Below are 18,872 nucleotides of genomic sequence, written 5' to 3' on the forward strand. Positions count from 1 at the left end.
AGGGGTACTGTCACAAACGAGGAAGGCAAGCTCTTACCTCCTCCAAATTTGGACAGCTGGACCTTAGGACAGTCTGTGTCGAAGGGGTCCACCACCTGTGTTCCAGGGAGCATGCTCATCACCAGGAGAGGAATCCAAGAGAACCAGTTGTCGCCTTAGAAGGTGCCTGTTGGAGCAGGGAAGTGACTCTGTCACTCCATGGGAGATTTATTCGTCCTTCTGGTGAAGGGTGAAGACAGGGAGTCCCCAGAGCGTACACACCTTGGAAACCGTTGCTGGCTGGAGCTGAGGTTGCAGAGTCGCTGTAGCATTTCTGGATAATTTGTTGCAGTTACTTCGGTTCCTGGGGCAGGCTGCGGTTGATCTGACGGTCAGAGGATGAAGCAGGAGTTGCAGAGGATTCTTGATGGGTACTTGCAAGCTGAATCTGAAGGGGAACCCACAGGAGAGACCCTAAATAGCCCTGAGAGGGGAATTGGCTACCTTACCAGGTATACACCTATCAGGAGGGGTCTCTGACGTCACCTGCTTGCACTGGCCACTCAGAGATCTCCAGAGTGTCCCCACACCCTGGAAAAAAAAATGGCTAATGCCAGGGACACACTGGAGGAGCTCTGGGTACCAACCCTGGGGTGGTGATGGACTGGGGAGTGGTCACTCCCCTTTCCTTTGTCCAGTTTCGCGCCAGAGCAAGGACTGGGGGTCCCTGAACCAGGGTAGACTGGCTTATGCAAGGAGGGACGTTCAAAGCATTTTCAGAAGCTCTGGGTGGCTACCCCTCCCAAGCCTGTAGCACCTATTTCCAAAGGGAGAAGGTGTAATACCCTCCTCCCAAAGGAAATGCTTTGTTCTGCCTTCCTGGGACTGAGCTGCTCAGACCCCAGGAGGGCAGAACCCTGTCTGTGAGGTGGCAGCAGCTGTAGCTGCAGTGCAAGCCTCAGAGAGCTGGTTTGGCAGTACTGGGGGTCCATGGTGGAGCCCCCAGGATGCATGGGATTGGCCCCCCAATACCAGATTTAGAATGGGGAGACAATACCATGATTTTAGACACCTTACATGGCCATATTCAGAGTTACCATTGTGAAGCTACATAAGGTATTGCTATCTATGTAGTGCACACGTGTAATGGTGTCCTCGCACTCACAAAGTCAGGGGATTTGGCCCTGGACAGCGTGGGGGCACCTTTGCTATTGCAAAGGTGCCCTCACACTTAGTAACTTTGCACCTAGCCTTCAGTAAATGAAGGTTAGACATATAGATGACTTATAAGTTACTTAAGTGCAGTGAAAATGGCTGTGAAATAGTGTGTGCACTATTTCATGCAGGTTGCAGTCGCAGTCCTGTGATAGGGTTTGTCTGAGCTCCTTATGGGTGGCAAAAGAAATGCTGCAGCCCGTAAGGATCTCCTGGAACCTTAATGCCCTGGGTACCTAGGTACCATTTACTAGTGACTTATAAGGGGGGTCCAGTGTGCCAATTTAAATTGGTAAATAAAGTCACTAAACTATAGTGACTAATTTGGAAGCAGAGAGAGCATAAGCACTGAAGTTCTGGTTAGCAGAGCTTCAGTGACACAGTTAGGCACTACTAACAACACACACATTAGGCCATAAACTATGAGCACTGGGATCCTGACCAGCAGGATCCCAGTGAGACAGGCATACTGACATACAGGCATACTGACATACAGGTAGAAATTGGGAGTAACATGCCAAGAAAGATGGTACTTTCCTACATGAACTCCACCATATACCTTCGTACTTTATTGGACTCCCTAGACTTCGATCTTTAAACTACAACAATGGCCAACCTCCCTTTCATTTTAATTACCCAGCATAAATATTAGTACTGTATACCACTGCACAATAACACCCTTTTTTTTTTCATCATCCACTCTATCACCTCCTGGATCACTCAACTAGTGTCTGTCTCCTCCACTTAGCTGCTTCAACGTAATCCTATCGCTTAGTACATTAGTAGTACAGAAGAACCACTGTTAGTGGGTCCTCTCTCAGTTGATTAGTTGCATGTATGAAATTGGGAAGTTGTGATGACCCCCCTTGAATTCTTTTCTTACCTTTTTTTATTTAGACAAATCAGCAATGAGTAAGTATTCACCTTACAGTGATAGAATGACGTAAAATTGTGTTTCCATTAAAAAAACTAACTAGACCTTTCACATGGGCTTGGAGGAATGATTGCGTGTATGAATTTATTCTCTGCCGTAACCCTGACATCATAAGTCGACAGTATAAAAGAAGGAACATGGACCTTTGTTACATCTGTTTTCAAGATGTCGTCTAACGCATGACGAATCTATGGTATTTTCTGGGACACCCTACTGATGGACTCCAGGATAAACTATATTTAGTGCAATAGGATATGTTTGCTTTAAGGTAGGTTATAGGATGCATTCTAAATAAAGCTTTTAGCTCATGTAATACTAAAAATGAAACTGAGTCAGTATAGTTTCGTATGTTAACAAAGCATATTGTGATAATTTAAAACAAGTGCAAAGATTATTAAATTACTGCAGTAGTATTGGAAAGAATTAGAACTGCTCCAAAGTTTAGGTGACAAATATTCCATCAAAAATAACATAATGCAACAATGTTCTCTCTCTGCATACAGAACTGGTACATATCCTGGTCGAGCTACAAATGAATAGGTATATGAACGCTTTTACTAGTTTGGGTTTGGTGATTGCAAAAAGAGACATGTCACAATCGTAGTAGGCAACTCAATTCCGAGTAGGACTAATTGGAGAGTGGGCCAGTAGCATAGCTAGTGTGTTGTGGGCCCTAGTGCACAGAAGGAAATGTGTCCAGTGGCTGCTGTTTGAATAATCAAATACATCAATAATCTTGTGGTCAGTGGATTTCTCAGGCCTCTAGGCCCCGATGCCACTACAGTTGCTGCACTAGTGGAAACGACGCCCCTGAGCAGGACTCGTACATTGCAAAATTGTGAATACAAAGGTTTCTGAACTGCGAGGATGTCCACAAATATATATATATATATATATATATATATATATATATATATATATATATATATTTGGGGCAGATGGCTGGAACAATAGGACTTCAATAATATGGACACATCCCCAGAGGGAAAAACCAGAGTGACTGGAATTATGGAATTCTACAGCACTAGATTTATGTGTGTTGTCCCATAATCTATCATCTGCTGCACAATCTGCAGATTTAACCAAAAAATGTGTTTCTAGCTCAAACTGATCAAATGTTACTAAAACGCAGTGACATGTTTGCACTCATTGGTAGGCCCTTCGTAAAGATTAACTGGTCATCTTTCAGTTGCTTATTTCTATATTTGGTTGTTAAATTGGCACTAATGATATGTAATCTTTGCCCAGACAGTACTGACATATCAACAAATTACAAAATAATAAAGGAATGCTATCAAAAATATGCTGCATTGTGCTGCATGGCTTGCCTTTTTTGGCATAAGGGTACATCAATGGAAAGCCCATGCAAGATTACCAGCCCTGATCACCTCAGTGCATCAGCACTCTCGCCAGTGGTAATGTAAAATGTTTTCTTCAATTCTGAATACCTCTAAATTGGTAAGAAAGGACAGCTGCAGCTGAAATGTCTCTGGCACCAGGGTAATACTAATAGTAATAATGCATGATTTTTCACTCAAATATGAACTTTAAATGTATGTTAAAAATCATTTTTCTCCAAAACATCACAAAATACGCACATTTTCATCTCACACACAAGTTTTTCATTTTGGGATACATATATTAATTCAACTAAATAAAGTTTTCTAAATTGGGAGGGTGAGCTCCACACGTGGGAGCTACTTTCAGGTAGCGGGGGAGCTACTCGTTTGAGAAGCCTGGTCTAAATAGATCAGACATTGTTACATCTTTTTTGATGGTGTTAATTAACGTACTTTATAATAATGATTGCTGGAAGGTTTTACTGGGTTGTATCCTTGGTCCAAAATGCCAAAAAACGATGCATTAAAAAACAGTGCTCAAACTCTGTAAAACTCGTGAGTGCATTTGTGATTGCTTGCATGCATATGTGCAGATGTATATGTGCAGGTGTGGGCGAATACAGGATCTCATCTGTACATAACTTATGGTAGGCGGTTTGTTCGACTCCAGGCTAACTGTGGAGCCTGCAGTAAAAGCTACCACTTGTTATCGTAATATGTCAACATTAAGACGTCAAGAGCTGTTTTCTCTGATCTTAGCCCACGATTACTGGGCCTCATTGGAATCTTACAGCGAGTCATGTTAAAAAGAGCACACGTCAGAGCTAGCTCTTACCAGGAGGTGCCAGGTGCACCACATAACCATCACCCACGTAGATTGCCCAGTGTTGGTAGAAAGTTCGGGATATCTCAATAAGGTCTCCAGGCTTGGGGTCTTCCTGAAAAGCAAACCAGAGGTATGGTGAATGTGATTAGATCTTTTTCTCACTTGCTCGAATGAATACTCTTCGATATCAGACTGATATTTATATTACAGAGGCAGCGAGTGATACGTATGTAAATCAATAAGACATTTTCTTTGCTAAGACATTTTTCTGCTGATAGAAGAATGTGCATCGATCGATAGGGTCGAAATTGATTCCTCCCTGGCTTCAAGAGTGGGTTGCTTCAGGTGGAGTCAAGATGTCAAGTGGTGAGAAGGTTGTGATCCCTCATCACAACCATAAGTTGAAGGTAGGGGATTGGGTTAAGGTCAAGTCAGGTAGAGTCAAGGGGGGGCGTTTCGAGATTTAAAGGCCCTTTTCGTGTGAAGAAGGTGGGAAAGTTTCAACTTGAGATTGAAGGAGGGGAGAAGTGGAATGTGAGAAATGTGGCTTTGTATCAGAGAAGTGGAGCGTGTGCCCGAAGTCAAGAGGTGGAAGAGTGCTCGAGTTCCTTTTTCTTGGGGAATGAGAGTAAGATGGAGGTTGATTCAGAAGCATCTACCTTTGGTGTGAGTGATGGAACCCGTGAAGAGGCTGGAGAGGTTGAGATACAAAGCACGAGTACAGCTCAAGAAGGTGTGATACAAGGTGCAAGTGAAACTCAAGAGGGTGAGAAACAAGGTGCAAGTACACCTCAAGTGGAGACATCCATTCGTAAACAACTGATGAGGATTCATAAGTGTCCTAGTTATCTGAAGGACTATGTTATGAAGTAACTTTTGTTCTAAATTATTGCTTTATTGTTTTTTTTATTAATGTATTAATTATTTGAAGAACTATGTCATTAGTAACATGTATTCTTAGTACAACTTGTTTTCCGTTTTCTCTTGTTGTTTTTGTTTATCATTCTTTATTAGTTACTCAGTGTGAAGATAGGAGGATATGTTATGTTTTGGTTCTGCGCTGTGTTCTGTAGAATGTTGGCGTCTAGTCATTCTGGAGAAGACAGTTACTGATGCCTCTCCAGAGTGGCTGGACGCTAGGTCGCGTTTAGCAATAAACTTGCTATTTCAACTTACTTCTGTCTCGGACCCGAACTTTATTCTCATCACACTGCTGAACGTGCCAAGGGTATGCCCAGATGTGGATCCCTTGCTCACTTTGCCAATGGAATTAAGCTGCACTAAAACTGGCGAGCTCCAACCAGGGTGCAACTGGTCTTGGGTTGCTTGTTTTCTGGGTGAGGGAGAAGGCCTGGAATATCGGGCTGTACTGTTTCTTTTAGGTCAGGGTCAAGACTGATTTGCATATGGCTGGGTCCACACTGAGGAGGCATGGTGGGCAAAAGAATGGTGGGTTAGAAAGCACCCCTGAAGCGACTGCTAGTAGTTAAGACATTGCAAGCATTTCTCCCATCCCTTTTTGTGTCTTTTATGTACCATCCTAAGCGACAAGGATATGCCCAAATGTAGGTCCTGTGCACCGTATCACTGAAGTCAAGCTACATTTATCTGATGAGCCCCAGTCATGATAAAACCAGTCTTGGTTTGCATGTGTTCCAGTTCAGGGAATGCCTGACTTGGTAGTTTGGGCTGTATGGCTCCTTTTGGAGAAGGGCCAAGACTGATTTGCATATGGCTAGGTCAAAACTGAGATGGCATAGTCGGCAAACGTACGATGCTTTGGAATACTACCCCAAGCAATTGCCAGTGGTTAAATTTATTGCAAGCGTTCATCCCATCAACTTTTTTGTGTATTTTCATTCAGCCCTTTCTGAGTTACCAGCAAAGGGTAAGTGACACCTAAGGATGAACAAATCATGTATATATATATATATTCATGTTTGCATATTGTTAGCGTTTTGTGAAACTAATGAGCATCCTCTACGCTCACTGGTTAAAAAGTGGTAATTTTGGATAAATACCATAATGTGATTGCCTACAATCTTTCAGATGGATTATAGGCAATCACAATGTGGCACTAGCTAGAATACAGCATTGAGACAACTGTTGCTTTATTAGGGGTAAGTGGGCGGGATGTGGTTCCCATCCCTGAGGCAGAATGGGAAGTGATACAAAAATTAAAAGGGCTTTCACCCCCAAGTGCTGTGGCATGGCCAGGTCAAAAAGGGTTTCAAAAACCTCCACAGTGGTGATGTTAAAAAAATCTTGCCTTTTCTTGCCAATTGGCCAAGAAGGATTTTATTGGTGTCATCCAGTCCTTTACAACACTACACATCACCTTACCCAAAGTCAGGATGTATTCTCTTTCCTGTCCTTGGCTCATACTGAGGAGGGTTATTATTCTTCCACTCTATCTTGCCCAAGGGCTCAGTGTAGTGTTTTCAGCCTCCCTGGACTTGCAAATGGACCATGAGGGTTACAAATGCTCCCTCTTCTCCATGTTTTGGCCAAGGCTCAAGGAAGAGGAGGGGGTCTTTTGCGTCCTTTGCATTCCCCATAGGTTGCAAGAAATTTCTGTTTGCACAACAGTCGAAATATTTCTAACTGCTACTCTCCCCCACTGTGCCTAATTGTCTCCATACCCTCATTAAGTTCATTTGTAGAAGGGAGAATTCTGCCAAAACAAGAGAAGCAGCTTCTCACAGCAGTCCTGTACCACTATCGTAAAGAAGATACCAGGACAGCTGTCAGCTAAAACTGGTCTTCTTGGCTTCCTAAATCTTGCTGCCGAAAGAGTTCTGTGGCATCTGACATCTACCCTGATTGCAAGTGTAAACACTTCACTGTGACACATGTCAGCTTTGCTTTCCTACATTTTTGTGTTGCTCATAATAATAAGGAAGAAAAGATTTTTCCATTCTCTGTGGTTCATCTGATATAGGAGCGGAGCATGGAGCCCACTCCCGCTTTTTGGTCCACCATGTATTACAAAGGTACCAAAGATATTGGTGTTTTCCTTGGGGTAAGGCAGATGGACAGGTTGCTTTAAGCATGCTAACATTTAGCCTAATGTCATGAGATATACATTGGCCCGTTCATGACTCGGCATATATATGCATAGATTTGCCGTAATCGGCTATGGGTAACTTCAGTACAATATTCGACCACGGGTACTTGACTTGGGGTCCACGATGCCTACTCAGTGGATTCCCCAATTTAAATAATATTAGCAGATTACTAAATGATACAAAGATTTAAAAACACTACGGGGGCAACTCAACAGGGTGGGTAGATTGCCTGGGGAGAGAGATTCCCCTCTCTGACACCTGTGAATACTGATCCTTGTGCTACAAAGAAAGAAGGTTGGGCTTCTCCTGGTCTATACAACCCTTGGCCTCTCTTTATAGAATCAGGGAGAGGTCAGTCTTAGTGTACATGCAATCTGTGGTCTGGTTCACCCTGAGTCCATCATTCCAAATGGTCACAACACCCCATACAATGCCTCCTTCCATTGCACCAGTGTCAGCAATGTCAACAAAAAACTGCACTACAGTAGATAATTCAGACGCTGCACAGGTCCCACAACAAGAGTTTCTGAGGGAAGAGAATCAAGATCGTAGCGAGCTTCTTTGTCTTTGGGCTGGGAGAGCCAGTTCTCCACATGGTGGAGAGTCAATTAGCCCTAAGTGCAAGGAAGGTGAATGGTAGAGATATATAAATGGGACAGGGTTTGAGAAAGTCAATAATTATGTAAATGGGAATAAGTGACAGGTGCAACCTAATGCCGCTGCGGGCCTGCAGTGGAAACAATAGGCATCAGCCCAACTACTCAAGTAAAGGAAGATTCCCATTCAATCCTAGTTAACTTGTACCTCTCAGATCATAACAACTCCACGACACTGCAAGAGAACGTTGTAATTCTGCTGTGCTTCTGACTGTCGTTTGTCACTGTAGTGTTTCCACTGTTAGTCCAGTGACACTGATGTTGTTCCATTTACAGCTGAGGGCATGTCATCACTCCCACAGATACCCCTTTAAGTCTATGGTGCTTCTTCTGATAACGCAGTTATGTTGTAACATTTCCACTGTCAGTCCAGTGACCCTGACTTCAGTGGTATAGCAAGGGTGTGATTGGCCGTAGTGCAGGCAAGGACAATGGTCTCACTCACCACCGAGTAAATGATAAAAGACAGACAAAATTGTAATGCAAAGTATGTCAGTAACTCCTGTTTGCGCCACAAATGGAATTACAAGTCGAGTGCAAAGTGTGCCCCACATAAGAGCTTTCTTCTGTGATTAGCAGAAGAAAAAAAACTGCTGCATATCAGGGGAGCAAGCTGCTCAAAATATTGTTTTGCACACTTGTTAAAGGGTGTAATTGTGCATAAACTGCACGTCATTTCCTAATCTCAGGTGTACAAACCATAAGCGGATGCAAGCTATACACCTCTCTAATTATCACAACCTGTGCTCTTGTAAATGAACAGGTGTGCGATTAGTACCCAATTTTTCCAGTTTGATCATGATCAGGCCCCAAGTTCCTTTACAAGTGTTTATGTGATATGAAGGACAAAAGTACTAGTACACAAATTATATCACTGGGAACCAATACTAGACTACTACCGATGCTCAAATAGTCATATCTGATGGTAATCATACCTTCTCCTCAAATATTCTTTATGGAATTAAAAATCAGACTTGAAACCACTGCCTGAATATAACAAATAATGAAACTTCCTTGTCTGAGAGCAACCACTCCTCTTCTTCAAACTTTTATTTACATGAAGAAAAGTGGGGGAGTCAAAATTCGGACAAGACAGAAAACAAGAAGATCCTAGCACCTTTTAGGGCTGAGATATGGCACCAAATATAACTCTACAGCTTACACGTTAAGCCACTATAATTCAAATAGCATTTGACCTATAGTCAATGTTATTCTATCGGTGAAGGTTCATCTACAATTAAACCATAAAACTCTGGAGTCTCAAGTCATAGACTTTGAGTGGTGTTTAGAATGCTAAGTCAATGGGTCAACAGTGCTAGAAAGAAACATATGAATCTTGCGATCACATGTGTCCTTTTGCTTTAAGTTTCTCCGCAGTCCTGTTGGCTAGGCCGGCCAAATCCATGAGCCGATTAATGACACCTAAAGTCCTTTCATCCATGAGAAACATGGGTTTTATGCAAGTGAACCTTGATGTTTATATGTTCCTAGCTTCCCTTACCCAAAGTCAGAGTGTCTCAGTGTCAAGTTAGCTCAGAAACTAAGGAACCGATATTCAGTGTCTAGAAACAGCACAGTTCAGGGGAGACCAATAAGAAAGTGAAACTGGTCCCAAAGTCAAACTGAATGCACAATACTTGTGCTGCTGATGGGCTATTAGCCAAAGATTGTTCTCATTGGGAACCATAACATTAGGGGGGGGGGCATCGTTAAACTGTTAAACGGCATCAATAAGAGTACATTTGGCCATTGACAGCTCCAACAGAATTGGGTGTAAAAAGTTAACAGCGGGAACTGATATTTAGGGTTAGGTGATACTATAACTTTGAACAGCAATCTGTCACGGACGGTAAGGGCTAAAAAGTTGGGTCTGATTGTTCCAGAACCATGGCGATCAGCTGCTTCAGCTGAGACATGACCTACGCTAGAGGGCTGAACAATAAACTCTTTGTATCCCTCTTTGACTGCATCAGGACAGGAATATACAGGCTCTCGCCTACTGCAGATTAGGAACAAAGCAATCCTGAAATTCTATTTTAATATCCTCATTTTTTTGGTCATGAACTATGTACTTCATTGTAGGCCAGCTGGATGCAAGATGCTTATGGTTCCTGGGCTGCACACTCACTCAAGACACGAGCTTCGTGCAGGCTTCAGTCTGGGCAGACATGCACTTTATACTTCCTGGTCAGGAACCTTCTCCTCTCCACACATTTAGAGCACAGTGTTCCTTTCTTGAGAACAAGTCACAATGAAAGGTTTTTGCAGTGTCCGGGGCCTGTTCCTGTTTACCAAGTCTAGTAGGTGAAGCCCAGCACAACACAAAGGTGACAGCGGTTCTCAGGTAGAGCAAATGGGCAGATTCTGCCCATGAAGGACCTATATGTAGGGTCTGCCAACACATCCAGAAGTCTACAAGGCATCTCAATCTGATCCCAGAAACAGCAGTAGGCAGGTTGTTATGCCCACAAGGAAAAATATTACAAAATGAAGGGAAGTAAAGCAATCATTTTGTTCTGCATTCGCCAAGCTTTTTAAATGACTCGCTTTGGCCTGCAGATGATCTCCCCATCATTGCCCAATAAACAGCTAGAATACATTACACAAAACAAAAGAGGGGAATTTGTGAAACTGGAGGTGGGAGGGGTCTTAAAGGAGGGGCTGGTGGGCCACTTTACCATCAGGTAAAAAGGAAAGCAACATAATGCCTCTGCACTAAAATCAGTTGCCACGAACAGCTGAGTCTGCAAATAGCATTATATGAAAGGGCAATAGCCAGCCTCGACTAGGGTGGAGTACACTTTGGGTGCGCATACAACCAGCAGCGCTTACTGTGCATTGGCACAGAGAGACCGGCATACACCCTGGGAAATAGAGATATTGACACACTAGGACAGAGACACACCATGAAACACTACAACAAGCAAACTGTAGTGTGCATACACACAAAGACTGGGAAATTACAATGGGACAAGGAAAGCCTAACACACCAAACATTGAGCCTTATTTCTACTACCACCTGCAACTCTTTCTCAACCCCAACATGTTATCGAGCTTAGAACCAGAATCCGGTTATGTGTTGCCAGTGCTGTGTGTTTTTTGCAAACCTTTGAACACTTAGGGGGTTATTCCAACTTTGGAGGAGGTGGTAATCAGTCCCAAATGTGACGGATTTACCACCAGCCGTATTCCGAGTTCCATAGGATATAATGGACTCGTAATACGGCTGGTGGTATATCCGTCACTTTACCGTCACTTTTGGGACGGATTACCACTTCCTCCAAAGTTGGAATAACCCCCTTATTCCTCTACAAAGCCATAGGAATTACAGAAGTTTACAAAACATGTACCAAGTAACATAATCTTAATGTCCCCTATGTTTTCTAATGTTGATCATTATCGAGTGACACAACAAGGAACATAACACCTTCTCACCGGATGCTAGTTCTATCTGCAGGGTCTCCCTCAGTGGAACATTGACATTGATTTGCAAATATCATGATACCAAATAAAGACATTACCAGGGTTCGCAGTGTCACTTATACTTAGAGGGCACACAACTATGTTTCAAATTCATGAGCACCAACGACAGAAGCCACATAGATCAGTATCACTTAACCTGCAGTCCGTGAACCGCTATGGGGCCCACAACGCCTAGTCAGGTGCTGCATGACATTTTAGAAAATTAAATAAGATTAACAGATTATTTAAGTGCATAAATATAAAGGAGCATAATATAAAAGTGAACATTTTCAAATGTTTTGTAAATGTGAAGTAATTTGAAATTGGAGACTAACATTTAACCTGGTACCCTGTGATTGATTTGTGGGAGCACTACAAGTGCATCAAACATACTATAGGAAGGACGATGGATAGCTTTAATTGAATTTAGAAAAGCTCCAACCTTCCCATTAAAAGACAAAGAGAGTGGTCCCACTCACCACCCAGTGAGTAATAAAAGACAGCTGATATTATAATGCAAAGTGGGTTGTTAATCGTGCATGGGCACAAGCTCCTGTTTGCACCACAAACAGAATTTCATGCCGAATGCAAAGTCTGCTCAAAAAAGGAGTTTTTCCTGTGATTTGCAGAAGGAAACACATACCACCAATCATATGACAAAATTCCTCATACATTTGCAAAACATTTGTTTTATATTTATTTTTGAGTTAAATGCATATTTCAACATTTGTGTATTGAAAACGTATTTCCATATTTTGTGTGTTTGTTGTGGTGGTTCAAATCACCAAAGTTGCTTAGGCCAGGGTCCCCGGATTCCAATAATGATTTAAAAGGGGTCCCTGGATTCCAGTAAGGCTTAAGTGAGGGTTTACAGAAGCCAAGTTTAAGAAACACTGGCATAGACAATTAAATGGGCACCTGTTTGCTCATGCTGAATGTCTCAAAACAAGACTTACGATCTTTCCTGCCCTCTCAACAACATTAAAAAAATATTCTCAACTCTAAAGCTGCGATCAGTAACAAGCACATCTCCCCAAAACAAAGTTCAAAAGCACACAGAGTTTCAATATAGGGATTTCTCCAAATATATGGAGAAGATACATCAAATTAACTCAGCCTTTAATGCTTCCATGCTTCCAAGAACAACTAAACCTCCTCTGCCATTGCCTCATGTCCACCTCTGCCCAAGGCAGAGCTACCTTAGTATTGCTCATCACTGGATCAGATGGCGGATTGTGTGGGAAACTGACACTCTGTTGAAGTCACCCCCCAAACACACACACACCTTTTGTCTGGTTTCTGAATGCAACTTGGACTGAAGTGCACTGGTATCCTGCTAACCAGGTTCCCAGCGCAGTATTCTTTCCATAAACAATTGGAAAGTTATTGATACAATTGGCAACACCTTTAGCTGCCACTGTCATTATAAGTCCCTAGTAAATGGTACTTAGGTACCCAGAGCATGGGGCACTGAGGGTAGGTCCCTTAGGGAAGCAGCAGTGATTGTGCCACCCTCTAGGGCAATGGTTCCAGATGCACACAGCACTGCCATTGAAGGCTGAGTGCTCTGATGCACACCAAAACACATATTTGACATGGCACACTGCTTGTGTGCCCTGTCCACCATACACTGCATACACTATTGGTGAGACACCCCTCTGGCAGGCCTTCCAGCCCTAAGGCAGGGTACACTAAACTGTATGTGTAGGCATAGCTGCATGAGCAATATGCCCCACTGTGCCCTTGCCAATCCTTAGACATAGTGCGTGAACAGAGCAGCCATTTTAAATGCATGTGCTGGACACTGGTAAGTATGAGTTTCACAGCTACATGATGGCCACTCTGAACCCTGGGTTGTTTGCTAACAAACAGCTCAAAATGATAAATCCAAGCTGGTACCAGTATTGGATTTATTACAAAATGTACCTAGGGGATTCCCTTAGAGGTGCCCCCTGCAAAATCTAACTCCCCTGGCACGGTTGCTGGTCCGTCCCAACTAGCCTGCCACCACCAGACAGAATTCTGGACCCCTGCGGAGAGAGCCATTGCTCTCTGGGACCAGAGAACAAAGGCCTTCCCGGGCAGAGGCGCTACCCCACCTCCCCAGGAATGTACACAGCCCTGCCTAATACCTTCTAAGGGCTTACCACCCTTGAAACTCGATACCCAAGTCTGCTGCTAGCAGCAGATGGCCTCCTCCTTTGCAAACCCCAACTTTTGGCAGAAGCAACAGCGGGAAAACCAAACAAAGGGTAGAAGGAGTGGCCCTACCTAGGATGCATCACCCCTAAGGTGTTGCATGCGAGGTGGACTCTCCAGTTCATTTTCCTCCATCTTAGCTGTAAGGAAAATAGCCAATCAGGTATAGGGAAGTGATCTTTGCCCGCCGGAAGTGGTCACTTAGTGGGTGTAACCACTCTAAGCTAGGTGGCCCACTGGCCACTACCAGGTTCCCTCTAAAATGCCTATTAAATACAGTATTTAATGGGCATCCCTAGACCAAGAAATTAGATTTGATGGACACAAGAGGACTAGCAACAAAGAAGAACCAAGGCACAAGAACTGTGGACCTGCTGCACCAAGAAAAGGCCCCAAACCTTGCCTGCTGCACCCAGGACCCGACAATCACCACTGAGGAGTTGCTTGGACACTGGAAAAACTCTGATAAACCCAAGAGAACCTCCAGGCTTCACTAATTGCCAAAGAACTCGCTCCGGGGTGGAGGTACCACTCTAAATCTACAAGGAACCAGCAAGCCAGTGAGGTCCACTTCACTGACTAGCTGCTAACTCCAGAACCGAACACTGCAGCCAGACCAAACGTCACACCACTGACCACGAGGACAAACTCTGCCAGTGTGCCAAGTTTGGTGGCACTACACCCTCTTGCGGCTGAACCCTATCAATACTCAGAGTATTTGTCAACTGTATCAAAGGCCCAGCTGTGTGCTAAGGGTCCCCACCCTTGCAACCTCAACACTCCAAGGGAACCTCCAGAATCCACCTTTAAACTCACCTGTGCAGCACGTTTCCAAATGGCCCCTCACAGTGGCCACTTCCCGCTGCTCCCGCTGGAACCAGGAGCCCCCTCGAACCTCTGCAGCTGACCCATAGTGGTCAATGATGACCTTGACTTACCTGCCAAAGGAGAACTTGGTAACTGCACTGTATGATTTTCTGTGTATTTTTAAAGGTGATCTATCATTGATTGCTATGGTGCGTAATTACTCATGAAAAAGACTATTTTTATTAAACTTCAAAAACTCTTATCTCAAAAAGTACTTAACCAATTTTGATGATCTTGTATTAAAATGTACATATAAATTGTTCTCGAGTTATTCATTTGAGTGTGTGCTATGATTTATTGATACTGTAAGTACAACAAATGCTTTGCACTTCTCCAAGATTAGCCTGACTGCTCAACCAAGCTACTATATAAATTAAAGCATTTTGTGGTCTAGGTTTTACCTCTGTAAATCCACTTTTGGTTCACAGGACCCCTGCACGGTGTGCCTAGCTTTGCACACCACATAGAGGGCCAGCCTCCTACAGATGGCAATTTAATTTTTTTGCATTTATTTATTGAATGTATTTTGTAGCATATATCTAGCCACAGGGATAACTGAGCGCTTTGCATTTGCAACAGGGTGTAGTTACAAGCTATGCAGTGTTAGAGTTAGCAATGCACACATTACCCAGGCAACCTGTTACACACATTGATATCACATATTTTCTGTTTCCGACGTGAGGATTGTATCATGCACCACACCCAGCTCATACTTCCTAGGATTACGAGACAAATAAACATTTCTCCTACATGCAAAAGAAAACAAAGACACAAAACTGGTGCCAGATTCTGGTGACGCACGAGGCCTGCGTCAATGGGCTAAAGTGTGGACAATCTGGTCCTTTACAAGGATTGACGAATTATGACCGGCATCGGTAATTCAAATCTGATCCCCACAATAAAATCCTCATTTTGTCTGAGACTTTCACCAGCCCCCCGGTGAAAGTAAATAAATCTGTAGTATTTTCAAGAATCTTATAGTTTTGATGTGGCCAGGCCACCTGAATAAGTAGCCACTGGTAGTGCGGGACTAAGGAAGCTCCGCCGGGTCTCGGTCAAGTGAAGATTCATCTCCAGTTCTCATGATGGCGCAATGACGTTTCTGTCTGACCTGCCCAGACAAATATGCTGTCAAAAGACCAAGGTATTTAACCTAAGCAATATAAAAACTCAAGGTGTATATGGCATTTTCATTAAGAACAAACCGTAGTATTCCTTCTACCTATGAAAAATGCCAACAAATTCACACCAAAGCATCCTTTAATGCTCCACTAACAGGCACTCACTTGTTGTTCTCATATCAAAATACAACTCAATAGGAAAGCCCTCGAATCTCTCCAAACTCCCCTGTCAGCTACGTCCTACAATCGCCACTTCACTTTCAGAAAATAACACTTAATATGTTTTTGCAACAAACACTGTTTCCTCAGCTGCCAAGCAGGGTCCGACTGGTAGAGAAAATAGGCCGGGGTTCCAAAATAAAAGTGACCCTCCCACCGCTCATTACTGACATTGAAAAACAGAAAAAGTGGCCCATGTTTGCAAACTAAAGACACCTATGTAATAGGTTTTACAATGTATGGAAAACCGCAGGGATTTGACCTTGCTGCGGGTAATGTTTGTTTTAATATCAGGGGATTCAACAGTAAAAACCGGGCCAGCAGCTCATAAAATACAATCACAAACAGCCCAAAAAACGGCCAACACACTGACCTGTGAGGCCAGCTGGCCGGGCACTGCTGGATTGCCCTGAAGGCCAGCCCGACGATGGCAATTCAGTTGACCTATGCTGCCTATAAATAAACCCCACAAACAATAAATAAAGGGAGTTTAACTCACTTGACAAGGCGGCATCTCCTCGGCTCCAGCCACGTGTCGGACTTTGTAGCTTCTGCTCTCTACTTATATAGATATATTTCAGGTTTCACTTTCCTTCTGGGTTTCCTGTGGGCAGAGGAAAGAGTGAGTCGCCGTTAACCTGTTCTGCTCTACCTAGAGGCTGGCCCGTGCTCCAGACTGAACCAGGGTCAACGGAGTCAGTTTAGAGAGGGCTGAGGGAAGGCACCACAGCAGCATAGCCAGGATGACATGGACCTTGCGCAAGCAAGGAAAATAACCCATTTGACTGCTGTTGGGATAGTAAAATCTCACAATCATCAGGATTCAATTGGCCCCACATGGCCCCGGGCCCCGGTGCAACTGCACCTGCTGCACCAATGGTAGCTAAGCCCTGAGGTAGGGTGCCTGTTAAGCTGAGTGAGTTCGTTCTGAGAAGGAACATGCTGTAACAGGGCACTTCTGAGGCCGCACAGGAAAGTCAAGACAGGAGTGCTTCGAACATAAATTGACTGTATAATAGCAGCCATGTTTCCCAGGTCCATGTGTGGCTAACGGTTCCAGTCCCTAATTTGTCATTGCCTTCTGGGACTCCTGGTCCTATTTATTAATAATGGCCTAAACAAGACTATAGATCACAGGGTGCACAAATAAATAAGTAAATAACCTGGACTGGAGGTGCTTTCCCATTGGGCTGAGCAACTTTCCAGGGTTGTAGACTGAACCAGACACAGGATTGCCTTTTATAAACCACTGTCATCTGGTCATTTAGCCGAAGCAATGTCACTCGCTGCATTCAAAATGACAGCTACCAGAATGCATTTGGTTGTTAAATAAAAACCCACAACTATATTGTTGTGTACTGAGTGGCATGAAGTCGTCTGGCAACGTTATTGGGGTGAGTCCTTTGAGATCCAGTTCTCCCTAGACCGAGAAACACTTTGGCATTATGGATTTGGGACTGAAATTGTCTGAGAAGGACAGCAGTGTGACACCAGTGCCACTAAAACACAAAACAGATCCCTCAACTTTAATGTTTACACAATTTCTGTAAAAAAGAAACAAGAAACATGTTTACATAGTAAGAATTGGCTCAATATCCAAAGTGGATGGTTCCAACAACTGTTACCATGGTCAGAATGAGCAGCCCTTGCCAGTGGAACACACCAAGGGAGTCTATGGCTCCAGGCACCTAAATGATCATCAAGTTATGAAAGCAAAGAAATATAAATATTTGTGAGTCCTCATAATCGCGCAAAGTTCCAGGCCCATAAAGAGTTTACCAAAGCTAAAGCTGCATTCTTGATGACAGACGTCTTTGTGTTTTGCGAGAAAATATGGGGCCAGACTGTGGTATCCATGTTAAAAATAATTAGTGCTAAATTGCTCACTATTATCTCCTACGGCTGTGAAGCTCTTCATGGAAGAGAAGCCAAAGACATACAGATAGATAGCTCGGTTGCCTAGAAATGTCTCCCAAGCTCAAATTCAATTAGAATTGGGAATAACAAAAACAATCCATAGCCAGACCAGAGGATGCCTGTGAATGTGCTTCATACTAACAGGTTCTAAAGGAAACACTTCAGATCATTCAATATGGACAGATATTACAAGCTCTAATGGAAAAACACCCTTCTGGATTTACCTTGAGGAAAACTTAAATGATCTGCACATAAGGGAGCTTTGGGCAGCCAGAGCTGCTTTAAATATTCTATCCCTGTTGTATCCTCAAGCAAAAATGAGCCTGCTAATAGTTCTCGGACATGGATGATTAGCAATCACTGTTCCTCAAGCTCTACACAATCCTACACATGAAAGATTGTTTAGCTCTGCTATCGAGCTGTACATGTGTAGCAAGGGCTTTCTCAGCTTCCACTGTAATAGACTCCTTCCTTTTTACACGAGGGATAGCGGAGGCGACTAGCCACTTCCTGTCATGTCACTACAAATTACATATACTAATTAGAGCCTTCATTATTTTTTAGAACTTGTGCACTACTGGGTACAATGATCTCCCTCTTCAAACAAACAGCAATGCTTTGAATTTGTGACAATGTTTTCACTTCTGTCAACATTATTTAGATTCTGGGGTCTGGTTCATGCCTATTTTCATCATATGTCATTCTGACAACAATTTAGAAAAAGTAAACATATGTTCGTGTGTATATATATATATATATATATATATGTTCACTGAAGACACAAAGGTTACAGGAACGTTATAGTTAGGTTCTGAAATTACTCTGACGAAACCCCAGAATTTCGCAGTTATAGTTAGAGTTAGTTCAAGTAACTATAACTCACACCCTAAGGTAACTATAACCCTCGCCCTCACCATGCACAGTTTTTTAGTCACTAATTTGACTGTTAATACTTAATTTATATTTTTAATAACGTTATATAAGTTGTCATGAGTGCTGTAATATCTGGTGTAATTAGCAGTGCACGGCGAATGCACGAATTATAGTTACTTTAGGGTGCGAGTTATAG

General features: G+C 43.2%; 1 protein-coding gene across 2 annotated transcripts in view; it reads right to left on the reverse strand.

The window, feature by feature from the left end:
• Positions 1-18,872, reverse strand: part of LOC138260006 (phospholipase A and acyltransferase 3-like) — a 72,251-nt gene that overhangs the window by 31,401 nt on the left and 21,978 nt on the right. For both annotated transcript variants that reach the window (XM_069208056.1, XM_069208055.1), the window contains 2 exons: positions 16,386-16,490; positions 4,304-4,406 (listed from right to left, as the gene is read on the reverse strand). In XM_069208056.1, coding sequence (XP_069064157.1) covers positions 4,304-4,406; positions 16,386-16,400 — 118 coding nt within the window. In that variant the 5' untranslated portion in view covers positions 16,401-16,490. The remainder of the gene's footprint in view (positions 1-4,303; positions 4,407-16,385; positions 16,491-18,872) is intronic.

The sequence above is a fragment of the Pleurodeles waltl genome, chromosome 9, assembly GCF_031143425.1.
Source record: "Pleurodeles waltl isolate 20211129_DDA chromosome 9, aPleWal1.hap1.20221129, whole genome shotgun sequence".
In the NCBI taxonomy this organism is placed as follows: domain Eukaryota; kingdom Metazoa; phylum Chordata; class Amphibia; order Caudata; family Salamandridae; genus Pleurodeles; species Pleurodeles waltl.